This window comes from Anomaloglossus baeobatrachus, chromosome 8, assembly GCF_048569485.1.
Source record: "Anomaloglossus baeobatrachus isolate aAnoBae1 chromosome 8, aAnoBae1.hap1, whole genome shotgun sequence".
Taxonomy (NCBI): domain Eukaryota; kingdom Metazoa; phylum Chordata; class Amphibia; order Anura; family Aromobatidae; genus Anomaloglossus; species Anomaloglossus baeobatrachus.
Genome location: NC_134360.1, coordinates 229,780,817 through 229,806,496, shown reverse-complemented (window position 1 = coordinate 229,806,496; position 25,680 = coordinate 229,780,817). Strand labels below are relative to the sequence as shown.

The 25,680-nt window shown below is 47.6% G+C and overlaps 1 protein-coding gene across 10 annotated transcripts in view; it reads left to right on the top strand.

Annotated features, from left to right (window-relative positions):
• Positions 1-884: 884 nt before the first annotated feature.
• The window catches only part of LRRC7 (leucine rich repeat containing 7), a 368,695-nt gene continuing 343,899 nt past the window's right edge, over positions 885-25,680 (top strand). For 9 of the 10 annotated variants that reach the window (XM_075320319.1, XM_075320326.1, XM_075320325.1 and 6 more), the window contains exon 1: positions 885-1,249. In XM_075320319.1, the coding sequence (XP_075176434.1) occupies positions 1,225-1,249 (25 nt within the window). In that variant the 5' untranslated portion in view covers positions 885-1,224. Of the gene's footprint in view, positions 1,250-1,323; positions 1,380-25,680 lie in introns of those variants that run through there. The other variant, XM_075320321.1, reaches the window with a different exon arrangement.

The following is a 25,680-nucleotide window of genomic DNA, read 5'->3' as shown; positions in this document are numbered from 1 at the left end:
ATCCCCTGTATAATCCCCAGCCAGGCTGAGGTGCTGCAGATATACATGGCCATATAGTGCACAGTATATATAATATCCCCTGTATAATCCCCAGCCAGGCTGAGGTGCTGCAGATATACATGGCCATATAGTGCACAGTATATATAATATCCCCTGTATAGTCCCCAGGCAGGCTGACGAGCAGCAGATATACATGGCCATATAGTGCACAGTATATATAATATCCCCTGTATAATCCCCAGCCAGGCTGAGGTGCTGCAGATATACATGGCCATATAGTGCACAGTATATATAATATCCCCTGTATAATCCCCAGCCTGGCTGACGAGCTGCAGATATACATGGCCATATAGTGCACAGTATATATAATATCCCCTGTATAATCCCCAGCCAGGCTGACGAGCTGCAGATATACATGGCCATATAGTGCACAGTATATATAATGTACCCTGTATAATCCCCAGCCAGGCTGAGGTGCTGCAGATATACATGGCCATATAGTGCACAGTATATATAATATCCCCTGTATAATCCCCAGCCAGGCTGACGAGCTGCAGATATACATGGCCATATAGTGCACAGTATATATAATATTCCCTGTATAATCCCCAGCCTGGCTGACGAGCTGCAGATATACATGGCCATATAGTGCACAGTATATATAATATCCCCTGTGTAATCCCCAGCCAGGCTGACGAGCTGTCTATGACCATCTGCAGCTGCTCCAAGCTCTGGAGGAGGAAGACTCGTCTGCAATGAGCCGGGGCTGCGGCAGGAGCTGAGGGAGAGACCCTCTGTAGAAGCAGAAGCCCCCTAGGTGTGTGCAGGGGAGGTGGGCGGCGTGACGTCACCAGTGTGGGGGCGGCTGGTGCGGGGGCAGGAGGGGCTGCACAGGCTGGGAGCAGTGAATGAGGCTGCTGCTGCTGTTACCGCTGCCCGGGCACTGTGGCTGCTGGAGACCCCCTGTACCCGGGCACACATGCTCTGGAGCCTGGCAGTGATGCACCTGGATGGAGGCGGCAGAGGATGAGACCCCCACTCTCGGCAGCTGGCATTAGGTGGTGTCATGCCATGTTACTCTGGAGCTCGGCTGCAGCTTGTCCCACTCCTCTTCCTTATGGGGGCTAGCCCGTGGATGCACCTGAAGGACACCCTGTAGACCCCCATCTACACACCCTGAGGACCACCAGAACACTAGGAATAGCAGAGCTGCACCGGGCACTAATGGGCAATTTATCATCCCTCCAATGTGAGTATATAAGTGGCGGGTCCTGGAGGAGGTTGGGGGGCAGCTGTCCAGGTGGCAGCCAAGTCTGAGGAGCATTCCTTGCACTGTGGAGTGGGAGACTGGCTCCCTAATCTGCTCTCACCCTTCCTGTGTGAGTATGCACTTGTTTGATATTGGAGGGGTTAGGGGGGCTGCTGCCCAGGTCTAGGGGCTAACACTGCAATACCTGTGTCAGGATGGACCCTGAGATGTGGGGTGACCACTAGAGATTTTATCTAATGTATTAATAGGGTATTATTGGTCTGTAGATGAGGGAGGGATGAGGGATTAACCCTACTGTCACCCATGTCTTGGGGTCACACATTGAGGTGCATGCACATTTTTTGACTCTTGAGCAATTTGCAGTGGCTTCTGTTGGTTCTCTGTATTCTGTTGCCATCCATCCAATAGGATGATGTGGAGGTCTTTAGGTCCTGGATGTGTGGGGGATTCAGCCCAGGTGCCCCCTGGCCACTGCTGAATATGTACAGCCCCCAGTATCTTGTAACAATATTATCATCCCTCCAATGTACCTGAGGCTGCTGAAGAAATAGGGCTTGTGCCCAGATATCACCCATTTCTAAGGGGCACACACCGCAATGTACAATATATACCTCATTGGGATCTAATACATCTGGGGATATGTGTGGTGGCCCTAAGGGATCTCTATCACAATGTTCCTTCAATAAGTCTTATAGCTGGCTTCTGGTATAGGGAAGAGGCAGCTATCCAGGTGGTAACACAGTCTGGGGGGCGCGCACAGTGCAATGCATGCCCCCCTGCGAGTCGTGACTATGTATCTTGAGAGATATGTGGTGGGTACTGCATGTCCTGTAATATTGTATGTGATCTGTCCAGATGTTGCCTAGGTCTGAAGTGGCACCAGGCATTATAATGAGTGGTCCCCAATATGCTGGGCTCCGTCACTTCTGTGCTATAAAGACAATTTTCTTCTAATGTATCAGTTTACCAGTTAGAGGGTCTTTGGTGTGTTCTGTAAGAAGCGAGAGCCTACAGTCTGTGTCTCCAAGATCTTGGGGAGTGCATGCACCCTGGGGACCCCAAGATTTGGTGAAATATGTGTGATGGGCAGTATACCCTACGGTTAATCGTTCAGCGGATGAGGATATTGCCGGCTACTGAGTATCCTCTGTTCTCAGACTACCATGCCTTTGTGTCTGATTCTGTGTGATAATAATACAGTGACTGTCTCACATCAGGACTGTATCTGGGCAGCAGAGGCTGCAGTTCTGCCTGGAGATGGCTTTCCAGGGGGTTTGATGCTATGTGGATGGGATGGGTACAGGATGGGAGGTTCAATGAGGAGCTGTCCAGACAGTGGTGCTGAATACAGAAGAGCCTCTTGTTATATGTGCATTGCTGAGGACACCCCCATTACATAGAGATTCGGTATATTGATCATGAACTTACCTATGGCAACAGATGTGGCAATGCTATATAATGGGGTACCGTGGAAATGAACCCCAATATCACATCCCTTATGGGCAAAGATATTGGTCACGCTCATTCTTCTTACCCTACATCTTGCGTGATCTCATTCTTGCATACATTTGTCTATAATACATCACTTCCCCAGGCAAAAAATATTGCTCGCCCCTTTACCCCGAGTATGAAAAGTGTTAAGAGACTTCATGGATCTAATGACAAACCGGTGACTTATTATATCTTTTTTCTTGTATAACTAAACATTTTCACGATCCTGATAACTGTGGCCCCCTGTATGGTCGCCCGCATCCCACTCCACAGCTTCATTTACACCGCAGATGCATCCGGCTACCTTAATCCCATTGGGTCTGTGCATCTATTTTTGGAATACAGATTTGGACAATCGATGTATATGCAAAGGAGATGATCAATCCTTGGTGTCTCGGGGGCAGCAGCGCTCTTAAAGATCGTGCGGATTGGAATGTAAAGTCAATTTCAGGAGTTTGGCAGTAATTTTACAATGGCAACGTATATTGGCACGGGTGCATTAAAGATGAAGAATGCTTGTATATAATTAATGAGATGTCAAATGGTAAATACATATGTGGAGCCTGTGGTGGATATGATATAAATAGAAATGAGACAGAATTGCTGATGGATGGGTATGACACCAGGGCCAGACGTACCATATGTGCGACCTTTGCAGTTACACAGAGGCCCATTAGGTTAGGGGGGCCCTCTGACACCTTCATATTAGCTCTTGACTGAGCTAATCAATTTCATGGTTGATAGATAAAAGGAAATTGTTTAAACTACATAAAATGGACTATTTATAATGTATTGGAGAGCAAGGGGCCCATATTATGTTCTTGTATGGGGCCTTTTGTTGTACGTGTCTGTCCCAGTGTAATATAGATAGATAGATAGATACAGAGGCAGACATATCATTGCTGCAGCCTCACAGGGGCCCAAGAGGTAAGGGGGCCTACATCCAACTTCAAAGCTGGAGGAATTGAGCTTTATGAGGAGCTATTAGGCCGGGGCCACATGGCTCACTACTATGATCCTCGCATGACACTCGGCTCTCACTGGCAGCACAGCAGGAGCCGAGTGTCATGCGAGAGTCACTGCGACTGAGGTCCGATCGTGCGATTGGACCACAGCTGCGGGGGGCGGGCCGGCTCTGAGAAGGGGAGGGCCGGCTCTGAGGAGGGGAGGGCCGCCTCTGAGGAGGGGAGGGCCGCCCCTCAGAGGAGGGGAGGGACGGCTCTGAGGAGGGGAGGGAGGAATTTATCTCCCTTTTCCATTGCCGGCTATTACCATTCTCGCCCTGCACTCGCGTTACACCGGTGTACTGCGAGTGCAGTGCGATTTTTCTCTCGCCCCATAGACTTGAATGGGTGCGAGAGAATCTAGGAACGCATTACAGTTGCAGCATGCTGCAATTGTTTTCTCGGTCCGATTAGAGCTGAGGAAATAATCGCTCATGGGTGCTGACACATAGGCTAATATTGGTCCGTGTGGAATGCGATGTTTTATCGCATTCCACTCGCTCCGATTTTCATGCCGTGTGTCTTAGGCCTTAGACTGCAAATGGCCCATATATTGTTCTTGTACAGGGGCCCTTCTCCCTTCTGTGTCCACCAATGGATGGATGGATGGCTAGACAGGAAGGTAGGTAGGAAGATAGATAGTTAGATAGATAGATATGTTTACTATAGGTGCATAAGTAAATTAAATATTAGATGTCGGCCTTCGCTGATCATCACTTTCTTGTTATCATGAGGGATATACAGAACTTGGACGACAATTAGGAAATATGTGGTGCAGAAGTGTCTTGTATCCAAGTGCCATGAGTGGAGCATTGTCACATATAGATAAATGTACCTGTAGCTTTTCATTGTTTATATAACAGAAATTACTGATCATAAACTGAGGAGTTTTGGGACTTTCTGTCATTTTATGAAACTACATAGGTTTGGGTATCTTCTCCTTAACATTGGATACACTTGTGATGCTCATGAGGTTCACTGCTGTTCACTGGTGGACACAGGCAGAAACATGCCCTTGTGCAAGAACAATATTTGGGCCCTTTGCAGCCCAAGAGCTCGCAAAAAGCACAATTTCACCTGTTTTAGAGGAAAAAATGGGCCCCCCAACCTCTTGAGACCCTGTGCAGCCACACAGGCTGCGCCAACTTTATGTCCGCCACTGTTGCTGTTTGTACAGTCCAGATTTAATTTACTGTATCTTTAATTCATTGACAAACATACTGCATAGAAATTAATGACACTAAAGTATTAGCAAATGTCATGTTGTATGGTATTCCAGTCATCTCCTGCTATAAAGGCCAAGGAGAAAAGAAAGGTCCAACTTGGCTTCTTCTTATGACTTAACTTCTTCCATGGTGTGATCACTTTTAGATCTGTCTCTCGCAACTGTTCAGGCAGATCATGTTTCCCTGCCGCACATTGGGTGAGAAGTTGAATTGGGTGATAAGTAGGGATGATCGAATACCTCAAATATTTGGCTTTGCGAATATTTGCCGAATAAATCGCCACTATTCGACTATTTGCGAATATTCGATGCGCAATGTAAGTCTGTGGGGAACCCCGAATAACAACTATTCGGACCTATTCGGGCTTCCCATTGACTTACATTGCGCATCAAATATTTGCATAGTGGCGACCTATTCGGAAAATATTTGCGAAGCCAAATATTTGAGGTATTTTCTCATCCTTAGTGATAAGCTCTAGGGTCCACTGACCGCAATGGCAAGGGGCATACTTTGTGGTCCCACAATAAGATCCTGTGCAATTTCTGGGGAGGAGTGACTTCAGAGTCACAGACCTAAAAAAAAAAAGGCCCCCGTGGCTGCCAGTACATTTCCTCTTTATGTCTTGTTTTAGGCGTTGCTTATTTGGCGTATTTTAGTTTTTCCTAACACAATCCAATATTTATTAAAATTACTATCTATAGGATGCTGCCCTGTATTGGGACACAAAAATTGTTCTATGAATGTTAATAAAGTTGTTAAAAAATACAGATGTAGTAAATAAAAAACAAACGTGCTGTTTATGTAAATTGCAATTTTGTATTACCACCCTAAAAAATGATGAGTAGTAAAGCCTGTGCATGTACAGCAGGTGAAATAAGTATTGAACACATCACCAATTTTCTAAGTAAATGTATTTCTAAAGGAGCTATTCACATGAATTTCTCACCAGTCGGTAACAACCTATCCAATCCACACAGGTAAAGAAATGAAACCATAGATGTCCATAAATTAAGTTATGTATAATAGTGAGAAATGACACAGGGAAAAAGTATTGAACACATGACGAAAGAGAGGTGAAAAAAGTAATGGAAAGTCATGACACCAGCTGAAATCAATCAGTAATTAAAAAGCAATCTTGCCACTTAGTGAAAAATAATATCAGCTGATTCAAATGATGGGTTATAAAACGGTATCTCATTACCAAGGTGCCACACAAGAAACATCTCATGAGATGAAAAACCAGTGAGCTATCACAAGACCTTCACAATCTTATTGTTGCAAACAATACTGATGGCATTGGTTACAGAAGAATTTCTAAACTACTTAAGGTTCCAGTGAACACTGTTTTGGCCATTTCCAGAAAGGGGAAAAACAAAATTTCACCATAAACTGGTCATGACCAGGTGCTCCCACCAAATATCAGACAGAGGATTCTAAAGAATTATTGATAATGTGATGACAATATGATGTAACATCTGACATTAATTACTAATAAAAAGTTATGGTTTAAAAAAAAAGAATTATCAAAAGAGTTGTCCAAGAGCCAAGGACCACCTGCCGAGAGCTACAGAAAGACCCGGAATCAGCAGGTACATTTGTTTAAAGGAAAAGTAATGTACTCCCCCCTCCATGTCCTGTATACACACTCCTGTATGCACGCTCACCACGCAAAACTTCATTGCTAAACACAAAGCAGGTTCAAGCCTGTTTAAACTTTGCGCAACGACATTTAGACAAACTTGTGAAATACTGGGAGAATATTATCTGGTCAGATGAGAGAAAAATTGGACTCTTTGGAGGCCATAATACACACCATGTTTGGAGGCCAAAAGGAAAATCACCCCCAAAACAACAATAATGAAGTGTAGAGGTGGAACATCATGGCGTGCGGCTGTTTTTCAGCATACAACACTTATAAAATACATATAATTGAAGGAAGGATGAATGGTCAACTGTACTGAGACATTCATAATAAAAAATCTGCTGCCATCTACCAGGATAATGATGAAACGAGGGTGGACATTTCAGCAAGAAAATGATCCCAAACACACAGCCAAGAAAACTCAATTGATTTCAGAGAAAGAAAATAAAAAATGGCTGATCCGATCACCAGAGCTGAATCCAATAGAAATTGTATGGAACGAACTAAAGCTCAGAGTTCATAGAAAGAGACGGGATCTGCAGGATGTGAGGAGTGTATGTGTGGTAAAATGGCCCAAAATCCCACCTGAGCAATGCAGGCGACGAGTGTCTCTATACAGGAGTCGTCTCGAAGCTTCATCACCAACAAAGGCTTTTGTACAAAGTATATATTAAATTTCAGTAAGCGTGTTGAATACTTTTTCCCTGTGTCATTTTTTCATTATTACACATCACTAAATTTATAAATATCTATGGTTTGATTTATTTGCCTTTGCGAATTGGATGGCTTGTTACCGACATTTGGTGAGAAATTCTTGTCAATAGCACCTTTAGAAATATATTTCCTTAGAAAATTGTTGATGTGTTCAATACTTATTTCACCTGCTGTATGTATGCATGTACACTAAAGTTGTTGCTGAATAATACGTATACTGCAAAAACTAAACCCTCATTCGTGGTCACATTTCATATATTGTAGATGTATTATTCTAGGGCGCACTGAACCCCTGTAAACTTCATCAAAACAATCATTTGTGCCTCCAGTTTCATACAGAGGGGTGTAGCCAGGAGGTGCAACCAGTAATGTGCCCGCAGTGCTGGTTCACATGTTGCGTGTTGATACATTTTTGATGTTTTTGTGGTGAATGAAGCTAACTTTATTTAAACATGTACTGTAGACAAATGACACACCAAAATCAAAGCTAAAAAACCGCAGCAAAAATGCAACAAAAAAGCAGCAAAACCTGCTTTTTGGAAGCTGCTTTTTTGCGGCAGAGAAAAAGAAGCAAAAAAGCAACGTGTGAACATAGTCTTCTAGGCTAGGGCACTGAACTTTTGCCCCTGGTGAAGATAAGTCTGGCTGCACCTTATATGTGATCTTTCCTGTGGCCTTGACATTTTATTATTGTGACATGTTCGGGATGTTTTTCATACTTTTTTTTTACAAGATGGCTACAGGCAAATTGAAGGCAATGATTCTATTGCTTTGCCATAGAAAGGTCAAACAGTAAATAATAACTAAGTTTCTGTATTGGTGAGAGATTCGACAGCAGCAGATACAATCATATATTTCTTATTATTGTAACATGTACCATACAAATGTCTCTCCATGTATAATGCAATTGTCTCTCCAGTTTCCAGCTGAACTCAATGACAACAAATCACATGACCTGATAATAAAGCTAGCCACGATCCCTATCATTTCGAGCTACAGGATACTTGTAAAAATGCTAGCTACATGACCTCTTATTGCAGTCCCAGTCACAAGACCTTCATAACAATGCTATCCACATGAGCCCTTTATGCAGTGCTAGCCACGTGACCCTCATAAGTCATAATGCTAATCACATGAGTCATCATAGTACCAGCTACTGGCTCACCATGACTCCTCATCACAGTACCATCTACTGGTCCACCATAACAATGCTAGTTACATGACTCCTCATCATAGTACCATATACTGGTCCACTATAACAATGCTAGTTACATGACTCCTCATCACAGTACCATCTACTGGTCAACCATAACAATGCTAGTTACATGACTCCTCATCATAGTACCATCTACTGGTCCACCATAACAATGCTAGTTACATGACTCCTCATCATAGTACCATCTACTGGTCCACCATAACAATGCTAGTTACATGACTCCTTATCATAGTACCATCTACTGGTCCACCATAACAATGCTAGTTACATGACTCCTCATCATAGTACCATCTACTGGTCCACCATAACAATGCTAGTTACATGACTCCTCATCACAGTACCATCTACTGGTCCACCATAACAATGCTAGTTACATGACTCCTTATCATAGTACCAGCTACTGGTCCAACAAAACAATGCTAGTTATATGACTACTTATTACAGTACCAGCATCATGACCCAGTGGTAGAAACTACTGGCCACAAAACCTCCATAACAGGATAACGAGAGGCTCCCATATCTGTACCAGTTACAGGATCCTCATAACTATATTAGCCGCAAAGCTCGTCATACCATCACCAAACACACGACCCCTCATTAGTCATGCCATCACCAAACACATGATCCCTTCTTAGTCATGACATCACCAAACACATGACCCCTTCTTAGTCATGCCATCACCAAACACATGACCCCTTCTTAGTCATGCCATCACCAAACACATGACCCCTTCTTAGTCATGACATCACCAAACACACGACCCCTCATTAGTCTTGCTATCACCAAACACACGACCCCTCTTTACAGTCATGCCGACACTAAACACACAACCCTTATTACAGTACCGTCCACATAACCCTCATCGAAGCGACAACCAACTCTCCACCATAATAGTTGAAGCAAGTGAATACTCAAAACTAACATCTAGAAGAACCCCCCAGACAAGGCAACCAAATGACCATCATAGCAGTGACATCTGAAGGATCATACAAAAATGACATCCACAGAACCTGATAACAGTGACATCAACAAAGCTCCATAACAGGAACATATACGAGACCCCATAACAGTTACATCCACAGGGCCCCATATTAGTGCCATACACAGATCACCAATAGCAGTTATATCAAAAAAGTGATGGTGTGTCTGGAAACCAGATTGTAGCAGTCAGTGCAATCTTGCTGTTAAAGTCACATTGTGTCACAGACGCCGCCCAGCCCCGGCTACTGGATAACGCAGCTTGTGCCTTACATTCATATCTGTGCCAGGTCCAGCCGGTGTGATATGGGTTTTCCACTCATGCCCCAGACAGTATTGGTGATGCCTATATCAGTCATTCGTATCGTCTCACCAGTTATACGAGGTACTGTATACATACGAGGTACCCAACTTTGACTGCTCTGACATTTGGAACTTTCTGAGAATGGCATGTATCTTGTCAGTAGAGTATAAAGCTTCCATGAGATTTAGTTCATTTTTGTCTTTTATTGTAAAGAGTCCTCATGTGAATATTGGAGCTCAACTATGAAATAACTATTCATAAATATCACAATTCCATATTGCTTCTAAGCCAATGACAGAACATCACAAGTGAGAAGATGTGGCAGAGATACATGGTCAAGCAGATGAAGAAGCAGCTTTCTGGCAGCTCCACAATACTTCTTGGATCAGAGAGCAGGATCTGCTGAGGATTGTGGTGAGCAGATGCTGTCGAGAATGTGGAGTCTAAAGAGATCAAGAGGCTAAAGGGGTTTACTAGATTCAGCCAAATAACTAGATTAAAAGGTGTCTAAACTGTAAAACAATTCTTTAGTGATCCAAAACCTACAAATTATCTTACATTCTCTGCTGTCGATCACTGGACCCCACACTTCTTGTGCCTAAAAAATTGGGAGCAATTGTAAAGAGTTGACTATACTGACACCACCAATTGACTGCTGCAATCACATGACAACTCACGTAAACATTGCCATATCCGCATGATCAGCACCAAATTTACAAGGTGGGGCATATGACTATGTTCTCAGATTATCTAATAAACTTTTTGCAATAATCATTATGGTTTTCAATAGGTCTGGGTGTACTCATTGGAAGCGCACCTTCATTATTAACAGTGGTGTCCATGGAGTTTTTATGTACTCATGCAAAACAGTCGTAGCACCCTTCCTATGCTACTCTGCCCATTATTCCAGACTATGAATGTGTCCTGTGTATGTGGTCACACAGGGCATGCAGCTAACTATTAAAGTGAATCTGTCAGCAGGTTTTTGCTATCTAATCTAAAGACCGGGGATAATGCAAAGATTTCAGCAATGCATCTGTTATCACACTGTTCACTAATGTTTATCTGCAATGTTTATTTTAGCACCAGGAGATTATCATTGCTCAGACTAGATTAGCTACATTGCCTCTTGCCTGGTAGTCTGGTAATTCCCTGCTGTGATTAGCAGCTCACTGTCTATAGACATTGTACATAGAGAGTCTGATGTGGGTGGGGACAGCTGTCACAGCTATGCTGCATTGCTAAATCTAAAATGTCTGATTGTGTCAGAACCGCTGCACCCAGTAAACTAAGTGACGTATCCTTAGATTCAGGGTCTCTTCTCCTACATTATGCTGCTCTCAAATTAGGCAGCAAAAACTTGCTGACAGATTCCCTTTAAGTGCACAAATGGGAGAAAAGCTGCAGTAGATTACAGGTATGAAGATCAAATTTTACAAATCTCATACCCAATCTCATCAAATTGTCTGCATGGAGATTGATGTGCAGATTTTGAAATCCCAAACATCAATTTCTGTTGTCCAATTTCACCACAGATCTCCCACTTTTCATTGTGGATGGTGTGATATCTGCCGTGAATCAGCAGTAAAATCTTCAACTGAATCCACATGCAGATTTCACAGCAGTTTCATCATTGATTTGTGGTGGAATCCATGTGCAGACCCAGCCTATGGCTGTTATCATAAATCTACATTAAACTTGACCACAATATGCGTTTCATACACATGAATACGCTTCAACCACCTTGTTTACATGCAAGAGAAAATATGGAACGAGAATTCTGCAGGAATAAGTAGGATTCTTCCTGTTCCTGATGATTCTGCACAGAAAAACCTCTGGATTAACCTGACATCTCTCACATGGATCCGCAGCACACTGCAAATCCGCAGCAAAGGTTTGAGCTGTGGTTTGCAAAAATTGCGGGTTGGACTTAGATGAGCATGCCTTAAATATGACAAGCCCTTTACCCACACCCACATGGGCGTGTGACTGCTGACCAACTGAGCAGATCCTTGGTCGGACTGAGCAGATCTTTGGTCAGACTGACCAGATCCTACTACTAAGTTCATTACTTATGCTGCTGAGTTTGTAAATAAATATAGACCGACATAAGGATGTGATATATTAATACATTTTCCAAACCATCATTCAATTTATTTTCCTGCTATTGCAATATGAGCAGATAATTTTTCAGACTGCGCAGATCCTTGGTCAGGCTGAACGCCTTGGTCGGACTGAGCGGATCCTTGGTTGGACTGAGTGGATCCTTGGTTAGACTGAGCGGATCCTTGGTCGGACTGAGCGGATCCTTGGTCGGACTGAGCGGATCCTTGGTCGGACTGAGCGGATCCTTGGTCGGACTGAGCGGATCCTTGGTCGGACTGAGCGGATCCTTGGTCGGACTGAGCAGATCCTTGGTCGGACTGAGTGGAACCCTGGTCGGACTGAGCGGATACTTAGTTGGACTGAGCAGATCCTTGGTCCGACTGAGAGGATCCTTGGTCGGACTGAACGGATCCTTGGTCGGACTGAGCGGATCCTTGGTCGGGCTGAGTGAATCCTTAATCAGGCTGAGCAGATCCTTAATCAGGCTGAGCGGATCCTTGTTCGGACTGAGCAGATTCTTGGTCGGACTGAGCGGATCCTTGGACGGACTGAGCGGATTCTTGGTCGGACTGAGCGGATTCTTGGTTGGACTGAGCAGATCCTTGGTCGGACTGAGCGGATGCTTGGTTGGACTGAGCATATCCTTGATCGGACGGAGCAGATCCTTAGTCAGACAGAGCAGATCCTTGGTTGGACAGAGCAGATCCTTGGTCGAACTGAGCGGATCATTGGTCGGGCTGAGCGGAACCTTAATCAGGCTGAGCGGATCCTTACTCAGGCTGAGCTGATCCTTGGTCGGACTGAGCGGATCCTTGGTCTGACTGAGTGGATCCTTGGTCGGACTGAGCGGATCCTTGGTCGGACTGAGCATATCCTTGGTCGGACTGATCGGATCCTTGGTCGGGCTGAGTGGATCCTTAATCACCCTGAGCAAATCCTTAATCAGGCTGAGCGGATCCTTAATCAGGCTGAGTGGATCCTTAATCAGGCGGAGCGGATCCTTAATCAGGCTGAGCGGATCCTTAATCAGGCTAAGCGGATCCTTAATCAGGCTGAGCGAATCCTTAATCAGGCTGAGCGGATCCTTAATCAGGCTGAGCGGATCCTTAATCAGGCTGAGCGGATCCTTAATCAGGCTGAGCGAATCCTTAATCAGGCTGAGCGAATCCTTAATCAGGCTGAGCGGATCCTTAATCAGGCTAAGCGGATCCTTAATCAGGCTGAGCGGATCCTTAATCAGGCTGAACGGATCCTTAATCAGGCTGAGCGGATCCTTAATCAGGCTGAGCGGATCCTTAATCAGGCTGAGCGGATCCTTGGTCGGACTAAGTATATCCTTGGTCGGACAGAGAAGATCCTTGGTCACAATAAATTGATAACCAACTTTATACAGTAACACAGAACACAAGATACAGCTGCGACCTTTGTGCAATATATAGTATTAAAAATGGCAAATATTTTCCGCCGAGCGCTCACTGCCAGCTCTGAAATCTTTCTAGTGGAATCGATGCTTAATTGACAATGCAGCCAGTATGTTACGCTTTATAAATAAACTCGTTGTGTGACGGTATAGCAGAATGTACTCCACTTGTTTAGTGGCAGCTGTTCTATTCCTTCCGGCGACGCACTAAGCAGAATATATGAAAATATAGTATTGTGCTGTGCGGTCCTTACTGTGATCTGGCAGATCTCATTGTATATTTAGCGGGATTGTCCCATTAGGAACAGTAAGGAAATGTTTTATTTATTTTTATCCCAGGTCCAATGTACAATAAAAGTAAAAAGAAGACCCCCAACTCTGGACCCCGCTTATTAATCTCACAGGAAAGATACTGCAAAGAACATCAGTAGTCCTGCAGAATGTAAAATGACAATCTACCTTCCCTATCTGTATGTTTTTGGGGTGTGGGAGGAAACTAGAGAACCTGGAGGAAACCCACGCAAACACTAGGAGAACATACAAACCCTTGCAGATGTTGTCCGTGGTGGGATTTGAACCCAGGCCCCCAGCGCTACCTCTGAGCCACCGCGCCGCCAAAGATAGTCAAGTACAGCACTCAGCTTCTCCTATTGCTGGGACCCCCAATGATCTGCACAGTACCACCTGCCCTGGGGATAAGCAATAACGTTTAGGCTGGGGTTACACGACTGTGCACTGCTCTTATTTCAGAATAATGCAAGTAAATAGGGTCACATTGCAACCCAAGTGGTACCGTGACCGCAATAAGCAAGTGACAAAAATTCCAGCTAGTATAAACTTTTTGTGACTTGCTCATCACGGTCACAGTACTATACGGATCGCATCGTAAGGCTGAGTTCACATCTCCTGTATTAGTCATCTTTTAGAACGGATCCGTTGGGATTTCTGCCACATCCCTTTTTTAACATGGGAGTCTATGGACAACGGATCCGTTAATGGATTGCTATTTAGTCATCTGTTGTACTTGCATTTGTAACGGATCTGTTGTCTCCTTAACGAATCCGTTAAAAATGGACGATAAATAGCAATCCGTTAACGTATCTGTAGTCCATAGACTACACATGGTAAAAATGGATCCGGCCGACGTTATCTAACAACGGACAAAAAAAGTTGTATTTACACAACTTTTTTGCAAACGGATCTCTAACTGCTCCGTGATAACAGATGATTACAGGACATGTGAACGCAGGCTAACCCCATTCACCAGTATCATGGAGTGACATAGCAGTGGCACAGAGCGATCTTGTGACTAACATTGCTATCTATCCCTAGCTTTAAGGGGTACTTTGCACACTACGACATCGCAGGTGCGATGTCGGTGGGGTCATGTCGAAAGTGACGCACATCCGGCGTCGCTCTCGACATCGTAGTGTGTAAAGCCTAGATGATACGATTAACGAGCGAAAAAACGTCGTAATCGTATCATCGGTGCAGCGTCGGCGAAAACCATAATTACCTTGCTGCGACGGTCCGATGTTGTTCCTGGTTCCTGCGGCAGCACACATCGCTGTGTGAGAAGTCGCAGGAGCGAGGAACATCTCCTACCTCCTTCACCGCGGCTCCTGTCGGCTATGCGGAAGGAAGGAGGTGGGCGGGATGTTTACGTCCCGCTCATCTCCGCTCCTCCGCTTCTATTGGCCGCCTGCCGTGTGACGCCGCTATGACGCCGCACGGCCCGCCCCCTTAATAAGGAGGTGGGTAGCCGGCCAGAGCGACGTCGCAGGGCAAGGTGAGTGCATGTGAAGCTGGCGTAGCGATAATTTTCGCTACGCCAGCTATCACCACATATCGCAGCTGCGACAGGGGCGGGGACTATCGCACTCAGCATCGCAGCATCGGCTTGCGATGTCGTAGTGTGCAAAGTACCCCTTAGGCTGTGTTCACACATTGCAGTCGCATTATGTTTTTATTTTTGTTGCAATCGCAATGGAAATGGTGGCAACATGTGAACGCAGCCTGAGAAATTAGTTTATTATTTCCGCTGTGGATTAATGGGGCAATGCTCCCTGATGATATAATATAATAGTGAATAGTAACCTGTAATAATGAAGATAGGACCTGTAATAATGAGCAGTTGGAGACGTACAGCAGAGGTGAAGGTAGAAGCTCTTGTTCTACAGCCCCTCCCCCCACAGCAGTTTTGTATGCAGTCTTCATTATAAAATGCAATAGCTGTATCTATAGTTACTGCCATATACTGCAGCTATTATAATATGTAATCACCCCCTGCTCTACACATATAGCACTGCTGATCTGCTGTGCCGCACTTACATCTATAGCCTTGGCGGATATAGGGCTGAAGAGGCCCCTGTGCAAGAGCAGTATATGGTCCTTTACAGTCCAAAAATGCACAATTTCTCCAGTTTTGGAGGTGATTGTTTCCCCCTAACCTCTTGGGCCCCAGATTGCACCAGTGGTCTGTCCTCTCCAGGTCCACAGACCCCAGATGTGGATGTGTCTGCATCCCCTAGACCCCTTATACTTCTATAGGTCCAGCAGACAGCACGACAGCGACTACTGCAGGGAATTCAGCTCTGTCAGTGGCAGGTAAATTATCCTTCTTATTCTCTGATTAGCTTCCCAAATGCTAATCAACATACAGTGTGTCTTCCAATATCCTGTCCACTCCACTGGCATTAACTTGAGAACGGCGGCAGCTATAGGCATAGAAGTGGTGTCTAGGTATAGTAAAGTAGCTATGCGCTACGCAATGAAACCACCTATAGCGCCACCTGGTGGAAAACAACGGAGTTAACATTTTTATCTCGAAAACGGAACGAGATAAAGAAAAAAAGTAAATTACAAAGTTGTAGAGCATCATCAATTCAATACGATTCGACACCTTGCATACAGAAATGCTATGATATGAAACCCATAACCCCCCCCAAAACATTGAATCCTGGTCACGCATATGGCGCTCATTTAACTTTGATGCTCAAAGTGGCCAACGTCAGCTGCAATGCACATCTGGACTCTGCACAGCATACTGTATCTTGCTGCACGTTGTGCAATATGGAAGGGGACACGTTTGTACAAGCATCTGTGATACGTCGTCGTAGGTCCTGCAATGTTAGTGGAGGGGTCGCATACACCGGCTGTTTGATGTGACCTCACAGAAAGAAGTCCAATGGGGTCAGGTCAGGTGAGCGTGGAGGCCTCTCCATGCAGCCACCATACCCAATGACTTGTATATCAGAAATTGACATTCTATGATTGGCTCCTGAGATGAGAAGCTTTGAAAGATAAATAAAAACATGTTTTTGGGAGATATTTATGCTATATGTCTATATGTTGCCTGTCTGTAGACTGTAGTTATCATGTGATTTGCATCCTTTTGAGGGTTTTACTGTGACGCCCTGGCAAAGCCAGGTTGTCACAGAAAGAGTTAATCCTCCTTGGTAATCTGATCCCACATGGTGCAGCAGGACAAACCACCCTCTCCCAGTGTAGGAACAAGACAGAGCAGGAGGGGAGGGGCTAGGCAGTGTGTATGGAGAGACAGACAGAAGAGGAGTCTGGAGTTGTAGCTCCCAGGCTGAAAGTGAAGCGTGCTCCGAGAGGGCCGGGACAGGCTGCGAGTGAGGAAGGGGCCAGAGGTAGCCGGGCAGGGTAGTGGCCCTCCGGTACCTGGGTGACCCGGATCACTGCAGGGGAGTGGATTCCCCGTTCCCGGCTGAGGAGAGGAGGAAGAGAGTGGAGAGGGAGGCACCTCGCTGCAGGGAAAGAACAACAAGGGCTGCTGCACCGTGTGTGGGACACTAACACCCCGTACCGAAGGCTGCGGACACCGGCAATTCCTAGTTACCAGTGACTCTGTGTGAACTACTTGTGAGTACGCCCGAGCCCTCAGGCACCGCACCGCAGCACTGCGCCCTTCTCCCTGCTTACCCCATCACCGGACCCCGGGATAACCAACCCCCTACCCACGGAGGGGAGGACTAACATCTAGCTGCTCCATACCATCGCTCCCGGGATCCCCATAAAGAGCAGCGGTGGTGTCCACAATCACCACAACCGTGGGTGGCGTCACGGACAATCTCCCTTAACAAACCCCCTTTTACTGTGGAGCCTGGGATCAGACCGGGTCACGCTACCGTGATACCCACAGAATTGACCCTGTGGCCCGGATTTGAGTACCCCCTGATCCCCGGGCGACACATTACCAAATAGCCAACTGCTGGATTTTGGTAGTTTGGAACGTTCTATGACGCTATAGCTATTGGAAATCCAGGTCAGGCCTCCTGCAGTATGCGCCATCTTTGGCCTCAGTGTATTCACCCATACGTGATCTATATGCTCTCTGCGACCTTGTGAGCACTGTAGTTTATGTTACACATATAGGAGCCATTCTTTCTGTTGCACATGATACTTTCAGATTTTATAGTCTATGGAATAAATGTTTCATGCCGCCAACTTTCAGGCAGAATTTACCTCCCACGCTTGTACTGTGGGAAAGGAAAAAAGAAAAAAAAAAGGACACAAATTGCTAGTACTGTCAGGACTGACTGTATAAGAACAGAGGCAATCCAATAACAGTACAATCTGCAGCTATAAATGAAGGCAGGTCACAAATGGGAGCCCCTATTACTTTTGTTCTGTGCACTTACCCTGCCAGATAAGACTTGATTGCGCTGTTGAAGCAGTTAGTTGGTTGGGTGAGAGTGGCCTTCAATGAGGACGATGTGATGGAGCATGTTGGACGAGGTCAATATTGAGAAAAAAAATCAAGCCTTATGTAAGTGAAGTATTACCTGTCCATGCACAAGTACAAAATGGGCTGAAAAGGGTCCCCCATCCCTGGCCCCTTCCTGGAATATATTTCCTCCATCCTGTGACCCTTTTGTGTATTTATAAGTCCCCCACCCCTTCATAATATGTATGTCCCACATCATGGGTGTCACGGCCAGGTGGACGGGCAGACCCAGGAGGTGGATCCACTGGGCCGAACTCCTAGATGGTAGTAAAGAGTCCGGTAGCTGGAACACTATAAACAGCAGAACAGTCCGTGCACACGAGTATAGCGGAGAAGTCCCTGGGACCACGGAGTCAAGGGTGGTAGTCCGGGTGACGCAGCTCAGGTTCGGAAGCCGAGATGATGTCAGGCGGGGTCCGGAACCTTTGGAGCGAGATGACGGGTCACCGCAGGGATCCGAGATGGTGCGGACTGTCAGGATGGCAGATGGACAGCGTTCGGGGTTCAGGATACGGCAGGACTGGATGGCGAGGCAGGCACGGCTCTACAAGAGAGATAGGTGAGTATATGCACAGAGACACCAGGAGACCTGACTCCTAGCTTAGGAAACACGAAGATCAGGCCCCGCCCCCTTGGACAATAAACCCCTTTATACCCTGTACCTGTTTAGCCTCATTTCCTGTTAATGGACGCTGGCCCTTTAAGAAAGGGTCAGTGACCGCGCGCGTGCCCTAATGCGCATGCGCGCGGCCCGGGTGCCAGAAGCCAGGGAAGGAAGCTGAGAGGAGGACGCAGGGGAGCCGGCCAGGGCCTGGGAAGCCGTCGGGCGCCGGGATCGGAGACCAGGGGGCCTGGGAAGGACGGGCACCGGAGGCTGGAGAGCGGGGAGCGTGGCAGGTGAGCCGGGGAGCGGGGCTGAGGACCCGGGGAGCGGAACAGAGGACCCGGGAAGGGGAGCCGAGGACCCGGGGAGCGTGACAGTACCCCCCCCCCACGCCCCCCTCCCCGCAACCGGGACATGAAGGCACGGATCAGAGGAGTGCCTACGTTCTCCCTGGGCTCCCAGGACCTATCCTCAGGACCATACCCTTCCCAGTCCACCAGGAAGAACTGTCGACCTCGTACGGTCTTCATGGCCACGATATCCCTTACCGCATAGATGTCGTCATCGGCAATAGGTGGAGGAGCCGGACTGGCAGCAGCGGAGAAGGGACCAAGGACAACCGGCTTGAGCAGGGAGACGTGGAATGAGTTGGGTATCCTCATCGTGGCCGGGAGTTGTAGCTTGTAGGAGACCTCATTGATCTTGTTGAGGACCTTAAACGGCCCAATGTAGCGAGGACCCAGCTTGTATGATGGTATCTTCAGGCGGACGTACTGGGAAGCAAGCCAGACGAGATCTCCAGGAGAGAAACACGGAGGGTCCAGACGTTTCTTGTCTGCGTGTCTTTTCATCCGCAGGGAAGCACGCCCAAGGGACGCTTTGACAGAGTCCCAAATGGTTGCAAAGTCACGGGCTACTGTATCTGCAGCAGGGACATCCGAAGAAGGGGATACAGGCAATGGGATGGAAGGCTGAAGTCCGTAAACGACATGGAAGGGAGAGCTGGAGGACGACTCACTGAAGTGGTGGTTGTGGGAGAATTCAGCCCAAGGAAGAAGAGCGGACCAGTCGTCGTGATGGGCGTTAACATAGTGACGTAAGAAAGAGGTCAAGATTTGATTGACCCTCTCTACCTGGCCATTAGACTGAGGATGGTATGCAGATGAAAAGTCCAGAGTCACTCCCAGATGTTTACAGAGAGCCCTCCAGAAGCGGGAGGTGAACTGAGTTCCTCTGTCGGATACGATGTGTAATGGAAAGCCATGCAAGCGGAAGATGTGTTGTATATAGGCGTCCGCGAGTTCCTGAGCAGAGGGCAGTCCAGCCATAGGGACAAAATGGGCCATTTTAGAGAACCGGTCCACCACGACCCATATGACTGTGTGTCCGTAGGACAATGGCAAGTCCGTAATAAAGTCCATTGCTATGTGTTGCCACGGAACTGAGGGTATCGGCAGAGGCAGAAGACGGCCATATGGGAGGTGTTTGGGCGTCTTGTTCCTGGCACAAGAGGAACAGGCGGATACAAAAGCAGCGACGTCCGTGCGAAGGGATGGCCACCAATAATGACGTACAATCGCACCCCATGTCTTTTTCTGACCAGCATGACCGGCTGTTTTCGAGGCATGACCCCAGTGTAACACTTTTTTCCTGTCTACCTCGGAGACATAGGTCTTCCCGGGCGGTATCTGGGCCAGGGTGACAGGGGCCACCGGAATGATTTTACTAGGACAAATGATGGGTTGGGTAGTCTCTTCCTCCTGCTCCATGGGCATGAAAGACCTGGACAAGGCATCAGCGCGTACATTCTTGTCCGCGGGTCGGAAGTGAAGCTGGAAATCAAACCTGGCAAAGAATAGGGACCACCTGGCTTGCCGTGGGTTCAGACGCTGAGCGGACCGTAGGTATTCCAAGTTCTTGTGGTCCGTGTAAATAATCACGGGGTACACTGCACCTTCCAGGAGGTAGCGCCATTCCTCCAAAGCCAGTTTGACTGCCAAGAGCTCTCGGTCACCGATGGTGTAGTTGCGTTCAGGCGCTGAGAAGCCCTTGGAGAAGAATCCGCAAGTCACCATCTTCCCGGAGGAGGACTTTTGCATGAGCACTGCTCCGGCTCCTGAGGAGGAGGCATCCACCTCCAAGGTGAACTGGCGGTTTAACTCCGGACGGTGAAGTACAGGAGAGGAAGCAAAAGCCCGCTTCAGAGAGCCAAACGCGGCGTCAGCCGCAGGTGACCAGTCCTTTGGATTAGCCTCCTTCTTAGTCAAAGCGGAGAGAGGAGCAGTCAAGGCAGAGAAGTGAGGGATAAACTGGCGGTAGTAGTTGGCGAATCCCAGGAAGCGTTGGATTGCCTTCAGTCCAGAAGGAGGAGGCCAGTTGAGAATGGCGGAGACCTTCTTGGGATCCATCTGCAGTCCAGTATCAGAGATGATGTACCCCAGAAAGGGGAGAGAAGACTGCTCAAAGACACACTTCTCATGCTTTGCGTACAGACGATTCTCTCTCAGTCTTTGTAGAACCAGCTGTACGTTTTCTCTGTGGGTTTGGAGGTCCGGAGAGAAGACAAGGATGTCATCTAGATACACTACCACACAGATGTAGAGAAGGTCCCGGAACACGTCGTTCACCAGTTCTTGAAAGACGGCAGGAGCGTTACACAGGCCGAAGGGCATCACGCAGTATTCATAATGTCCATCGCGCGTATTGAACGCGGTTTTCCATTCGTCACCAGAGCGGATGCGTACCAGATTGTAAGCACCCCGAAGATCCAGCTTGGTGAACACACGAGCTCCTCTAAGCCGGTCAAACAATTCGGGAATGAGCGGCAGAGGGTACTTGTTTTTTACGGTGATTTGATTCAAACCCCGGTAGTCTATGCATGGGCGTAAGTCGCCCTCTTTCTTCTTGACAAAGAAGAAACCTGCTCCAGCAGGAGAGGAGGATCTCCGAATGAACCCCCTTGCCAGGCTCTCTGAGATGTAAGCAGACATGGCCCTTGTTTCGGCTGGAGATAAAGGATATATCCGTCCTCGTGGTGGTGTTGTTCCTGGGAGCAGATCGATGGCACAATCGTATGGACGATGTGGCGGCAGTACCTCGGATTCCTTTTTATCAAAGACATCTGCAAAGGACCAATAGGCCGAGGGCAGCCCCGGTAGGTTCTCTGGAACCGGAGGTCGTCGGATGGGTTGTATGGACTTTAGGCACCTCTCATGACACGAAGAGCCCCATCGGGTGATTTCGCCAGTGCCCCAGCTAACTGATGGTTCGTGTGTCCGCAACCATGGAAGTCCCAGCAGGATCTGGTGGGACATGTGTGGGAGGACGTAGAAAGCGATGTTCTCGGTGTGAAGGGCACCGATACGCAGTTCGACCGGCCTGGTGATCCAGGAGATGGTGTCAGAGAGGGGTCTCCCATCCACCGAGGCAATCACTAGGGGCTTGTCGAGTGGAATAACAGGCACCCGGTACTTGTCCACCGTGGCCTGCTGGATGAAATTGCCTGCTGCCCCGGAATCGAGGTAGGCATCAGCCGTGAACCGCGTCTCTCCCGTTGTCACTTGCACTGTCCATGTAACCGGGTCAGAGAGAGTCCCAGCACCTAGGGTGGCCTCTCCTACCAACCCTAGGCTTTGGAGTTTCCCGGCCTCTCTGGACAGGAGCGTAGCAGGTGTGTGCCCTCACCGCAGTAAAAGCAGAGACCCTTGGCGAGCCGCTCTGCTCGACGTTGTTCAGACTGACGCACTCGGTCGATCTGCATGGGCTCGTGGACGGGAGCCCCAGCTGTCGATGACTGAAGTACGGAGGGTTTCTGCGGAGGAGAGGAATGCCGTACCGGACGTCTCTCACGGGACACTTCCTTGGATCGCTCCTGAAAGCGAATGTCCACTCGAGTCGCTAGGGCAATCAGGGCATCCAGGGTGGTCGGTACGTCACGACCCGCCAGCTCGTCTTTAATTCGCCCTGAGAGTCCTTCCCAGAAGGCGGCGGTTAGGGCCTCGTTGTTCCACCCGAGTTCTGAGGCCAGGGTGCGAAACCGGATCGCGTATTGACCCACCGTCAGAGTCCCCTGACGTAACCGGAGAAGAGACGAAGCAGACGCGGAGGCGCGTCCGGGCTCATCAAAGGTACCACGGAATGCCTGCAGGAAGTCCTGGATGTTCGTGGTCACAGGATCCCCCTTCTCCCACAAGGGGTTCATCCACGCCAGTGCCTCACCCTCTAGATGGGACATGATGAAGGCGACCTTGGCTTGGTCGGAGGCAAACAAATGCGGCAGCTGCGTGAAATGGAGGGAGCATTGGTTTAAGAATCCCCTGCAGGTCTTGGGGTCTCCGGCGTACCGGGGTGGTGAAGCCAACCGAAGTCTGGTGGTATCTGAAGAAGTCGCCACAGGAGCTGGATCCGTGGATTGACTAGTGGAAGCCCGGGATGTTGAAGTCGTAACTGCCGCTTGTAGCGTGTTCAGGCGGGCGTCCACAGAAGACATGAATTGCAGCATGCGGGTCTGGACTTCACGCTGGCGTTGGAGTTCCTCCTGTACGGCTGCTAGTGCTGCAGCGGGATCCATGGCCTGATCTTACTGTCACGGCCAGGTGGACGGGCAGACCCAGGAGGTGGATCCACTGGGCCGAACTCCTAGATGGTAGTAAAGAGTCCGGTAGCTGGAACACTATAAACAGCAGAACAGTCCGTGCACACGAGTATAGCGGAGAAGTCCCTGGGACCACGGAGTCAAGGGTGGTAGTCCGGGTGACGCAGCTCAGGTTCGGAAGCCGAGATGATGTCAGGCGGGGTCCGGAACCTTTGGAGCGAGATGACGGGTCACCGCAGGGATCCGAGATGGTGTGGACTGTCAGGATGGCAGATGGACAGCGTTCGGGGTTCAGGATACGGCAGGACTGGATGGCGAGGCAGGCACGGCTCTACAAGAGAGATAGGTGAGTATATGCACAGAGACACCAGGAGACCTGACTCCTAGCTTAGGAAACACGAAGATCAGGCCCCGCCCCCTTGGACAATAAACCCCTTTATACCCTGTACCTGTTTAGCCTCATTTCCTGTTAATGGACGCTGGCCCTTTAAGAAAGGGTCAGTGACCGCGCGCGCGCCCTAATGCGCATGCGCGCGGCCCGGGTGCCAGAAGCCAGGGAAGGAAGCTGAGAGGAGGACGCAGGGGAGCCGGCCAGGGCCTGGGAAGCCGTCGGGCGCCGGGATCGGAGACCAGGGGGCCTGGGAAGGACGGGCACCGGAGGCTGGAGAGCGGGGAGCGTGGCAGGTGAGCCGGGGAGCGGGGCTGAGGACCCGGGGAGCGGAACAGAGGACCCGGGAAGGGGAGCCGAGGACCCGGGGAGCGTGACAATGGGCCCCTTTCTTTTTTTTATATACTGTATATATGTATATATATATATATATATATATATATATATATATATATACAGACAGTATATATATATATATATATATATATATATATATACACACACAGTACAGACCAAAAGTTTGGACACACCTTCTCATTCAAAGAGTTTTCTTTATTTTTGTGACTCTAAAAATTGTAGATTCACATTGAAGACATCAAAACTATGAATGAAAACATGTGGAATGGAATACTTAAAAAAGTGTGAAACAACTGAAAATAAGTCTTATATTCTAGGGTCTTCAAAGTAGCCACCTTTTGCTTTGATTACTGCTTTGCACACTCTTGGCATTCTCTTCATGAGCTTCAAGAGGTAGTCACCGGAAATGGTTTTCCAACAGTCTTGAAGGAGTTCCCAGAGATGCTTAGCACTTGTTGGCCCTTTTGCCTTCAGTCTGCGGTCCAGATCACCCTAAACTATCTCGATTGGGTTCAGGTCTGGTGACTGTGGAGACCAGGTCATCTGGCGTAGCACCCCATCACTCTCCTTCTTAGTCAAATAGCCCTTACATAGCCTGGAGGTGTGTTTGGGGTCATTATCCTGTTGAAAAATAAATGATGGTCCAACTAAACGGAAACCGGATGGAATAGCATGCCGCTGCAAGATGCTGTGGTAGCCATGCTGGGTCTGTATGCCTTCAATTGTGAATAAATCCCCAACAGTGTCACCAGCAAAGCACCCCCACACCATCACACCTCCTCCTCCATGCTTCACGGTGGGAACCAGCCATGTAGAGTCCATCCGTTCACCTTTTCTACAAAGACACGTTGGTTGGATCCAAAGATCTCAAATTTGGACTCATCAGACCAAAGCACAGATTTCCACTGGTCTAATGCCCATTCCTTGTGATCTTTAGCCCAAACACGTCTCTTCTGCTTGTTGCCTGCCCTTAGCAGTGGTTTCCTAGCAGCTATTTTACCATGAAGGCTGCTGCACAAAGTCTCCTCTTAACAGTAGTTCTAGAGATGAGAAGGTGTGTCCAAATGTTTGGTCTGTACGCTGTGTGTATATATATATATATTATATATATATATATATATATATATATATATATATATAATATCACTTTGGGGATTTTTCCATGGCACAAAGTGGAGATCAAAATAGTTATAAACTTTTCCTGTCCTGAACTTGCAGATAATGGTGATTGGCCCTTTTCACTTTTTGCTGTGCAGTATTTGTCATACTGTACCATTGCTTGGTTTTTTATGTTTAATGACAAAGTTTAGGAGTCATCAGAATTGACCTTTTCATGTTAGGTATGTTTACTGGACTTTTTCTGGAAAATAATGGAGCTAAGGAAAAATATTGCAAACTTTAGGAGTCAGTGATACCATTGTTAGAGACAAGCAGGTCTGTCAGTGGCCGGGCAATGAGCATTTCTATTTAAATAGCAATTGGCTACCTGGGGACAAATAGATGATCCACCAGTTCTCCGGATCCATCGCAGGCCACCCTAATGTCTTTATGACATTGTAGTAGCTTCTTTGATACAGTTGTATCCAGTCTGGTCAATACTCTTCATCTTTACA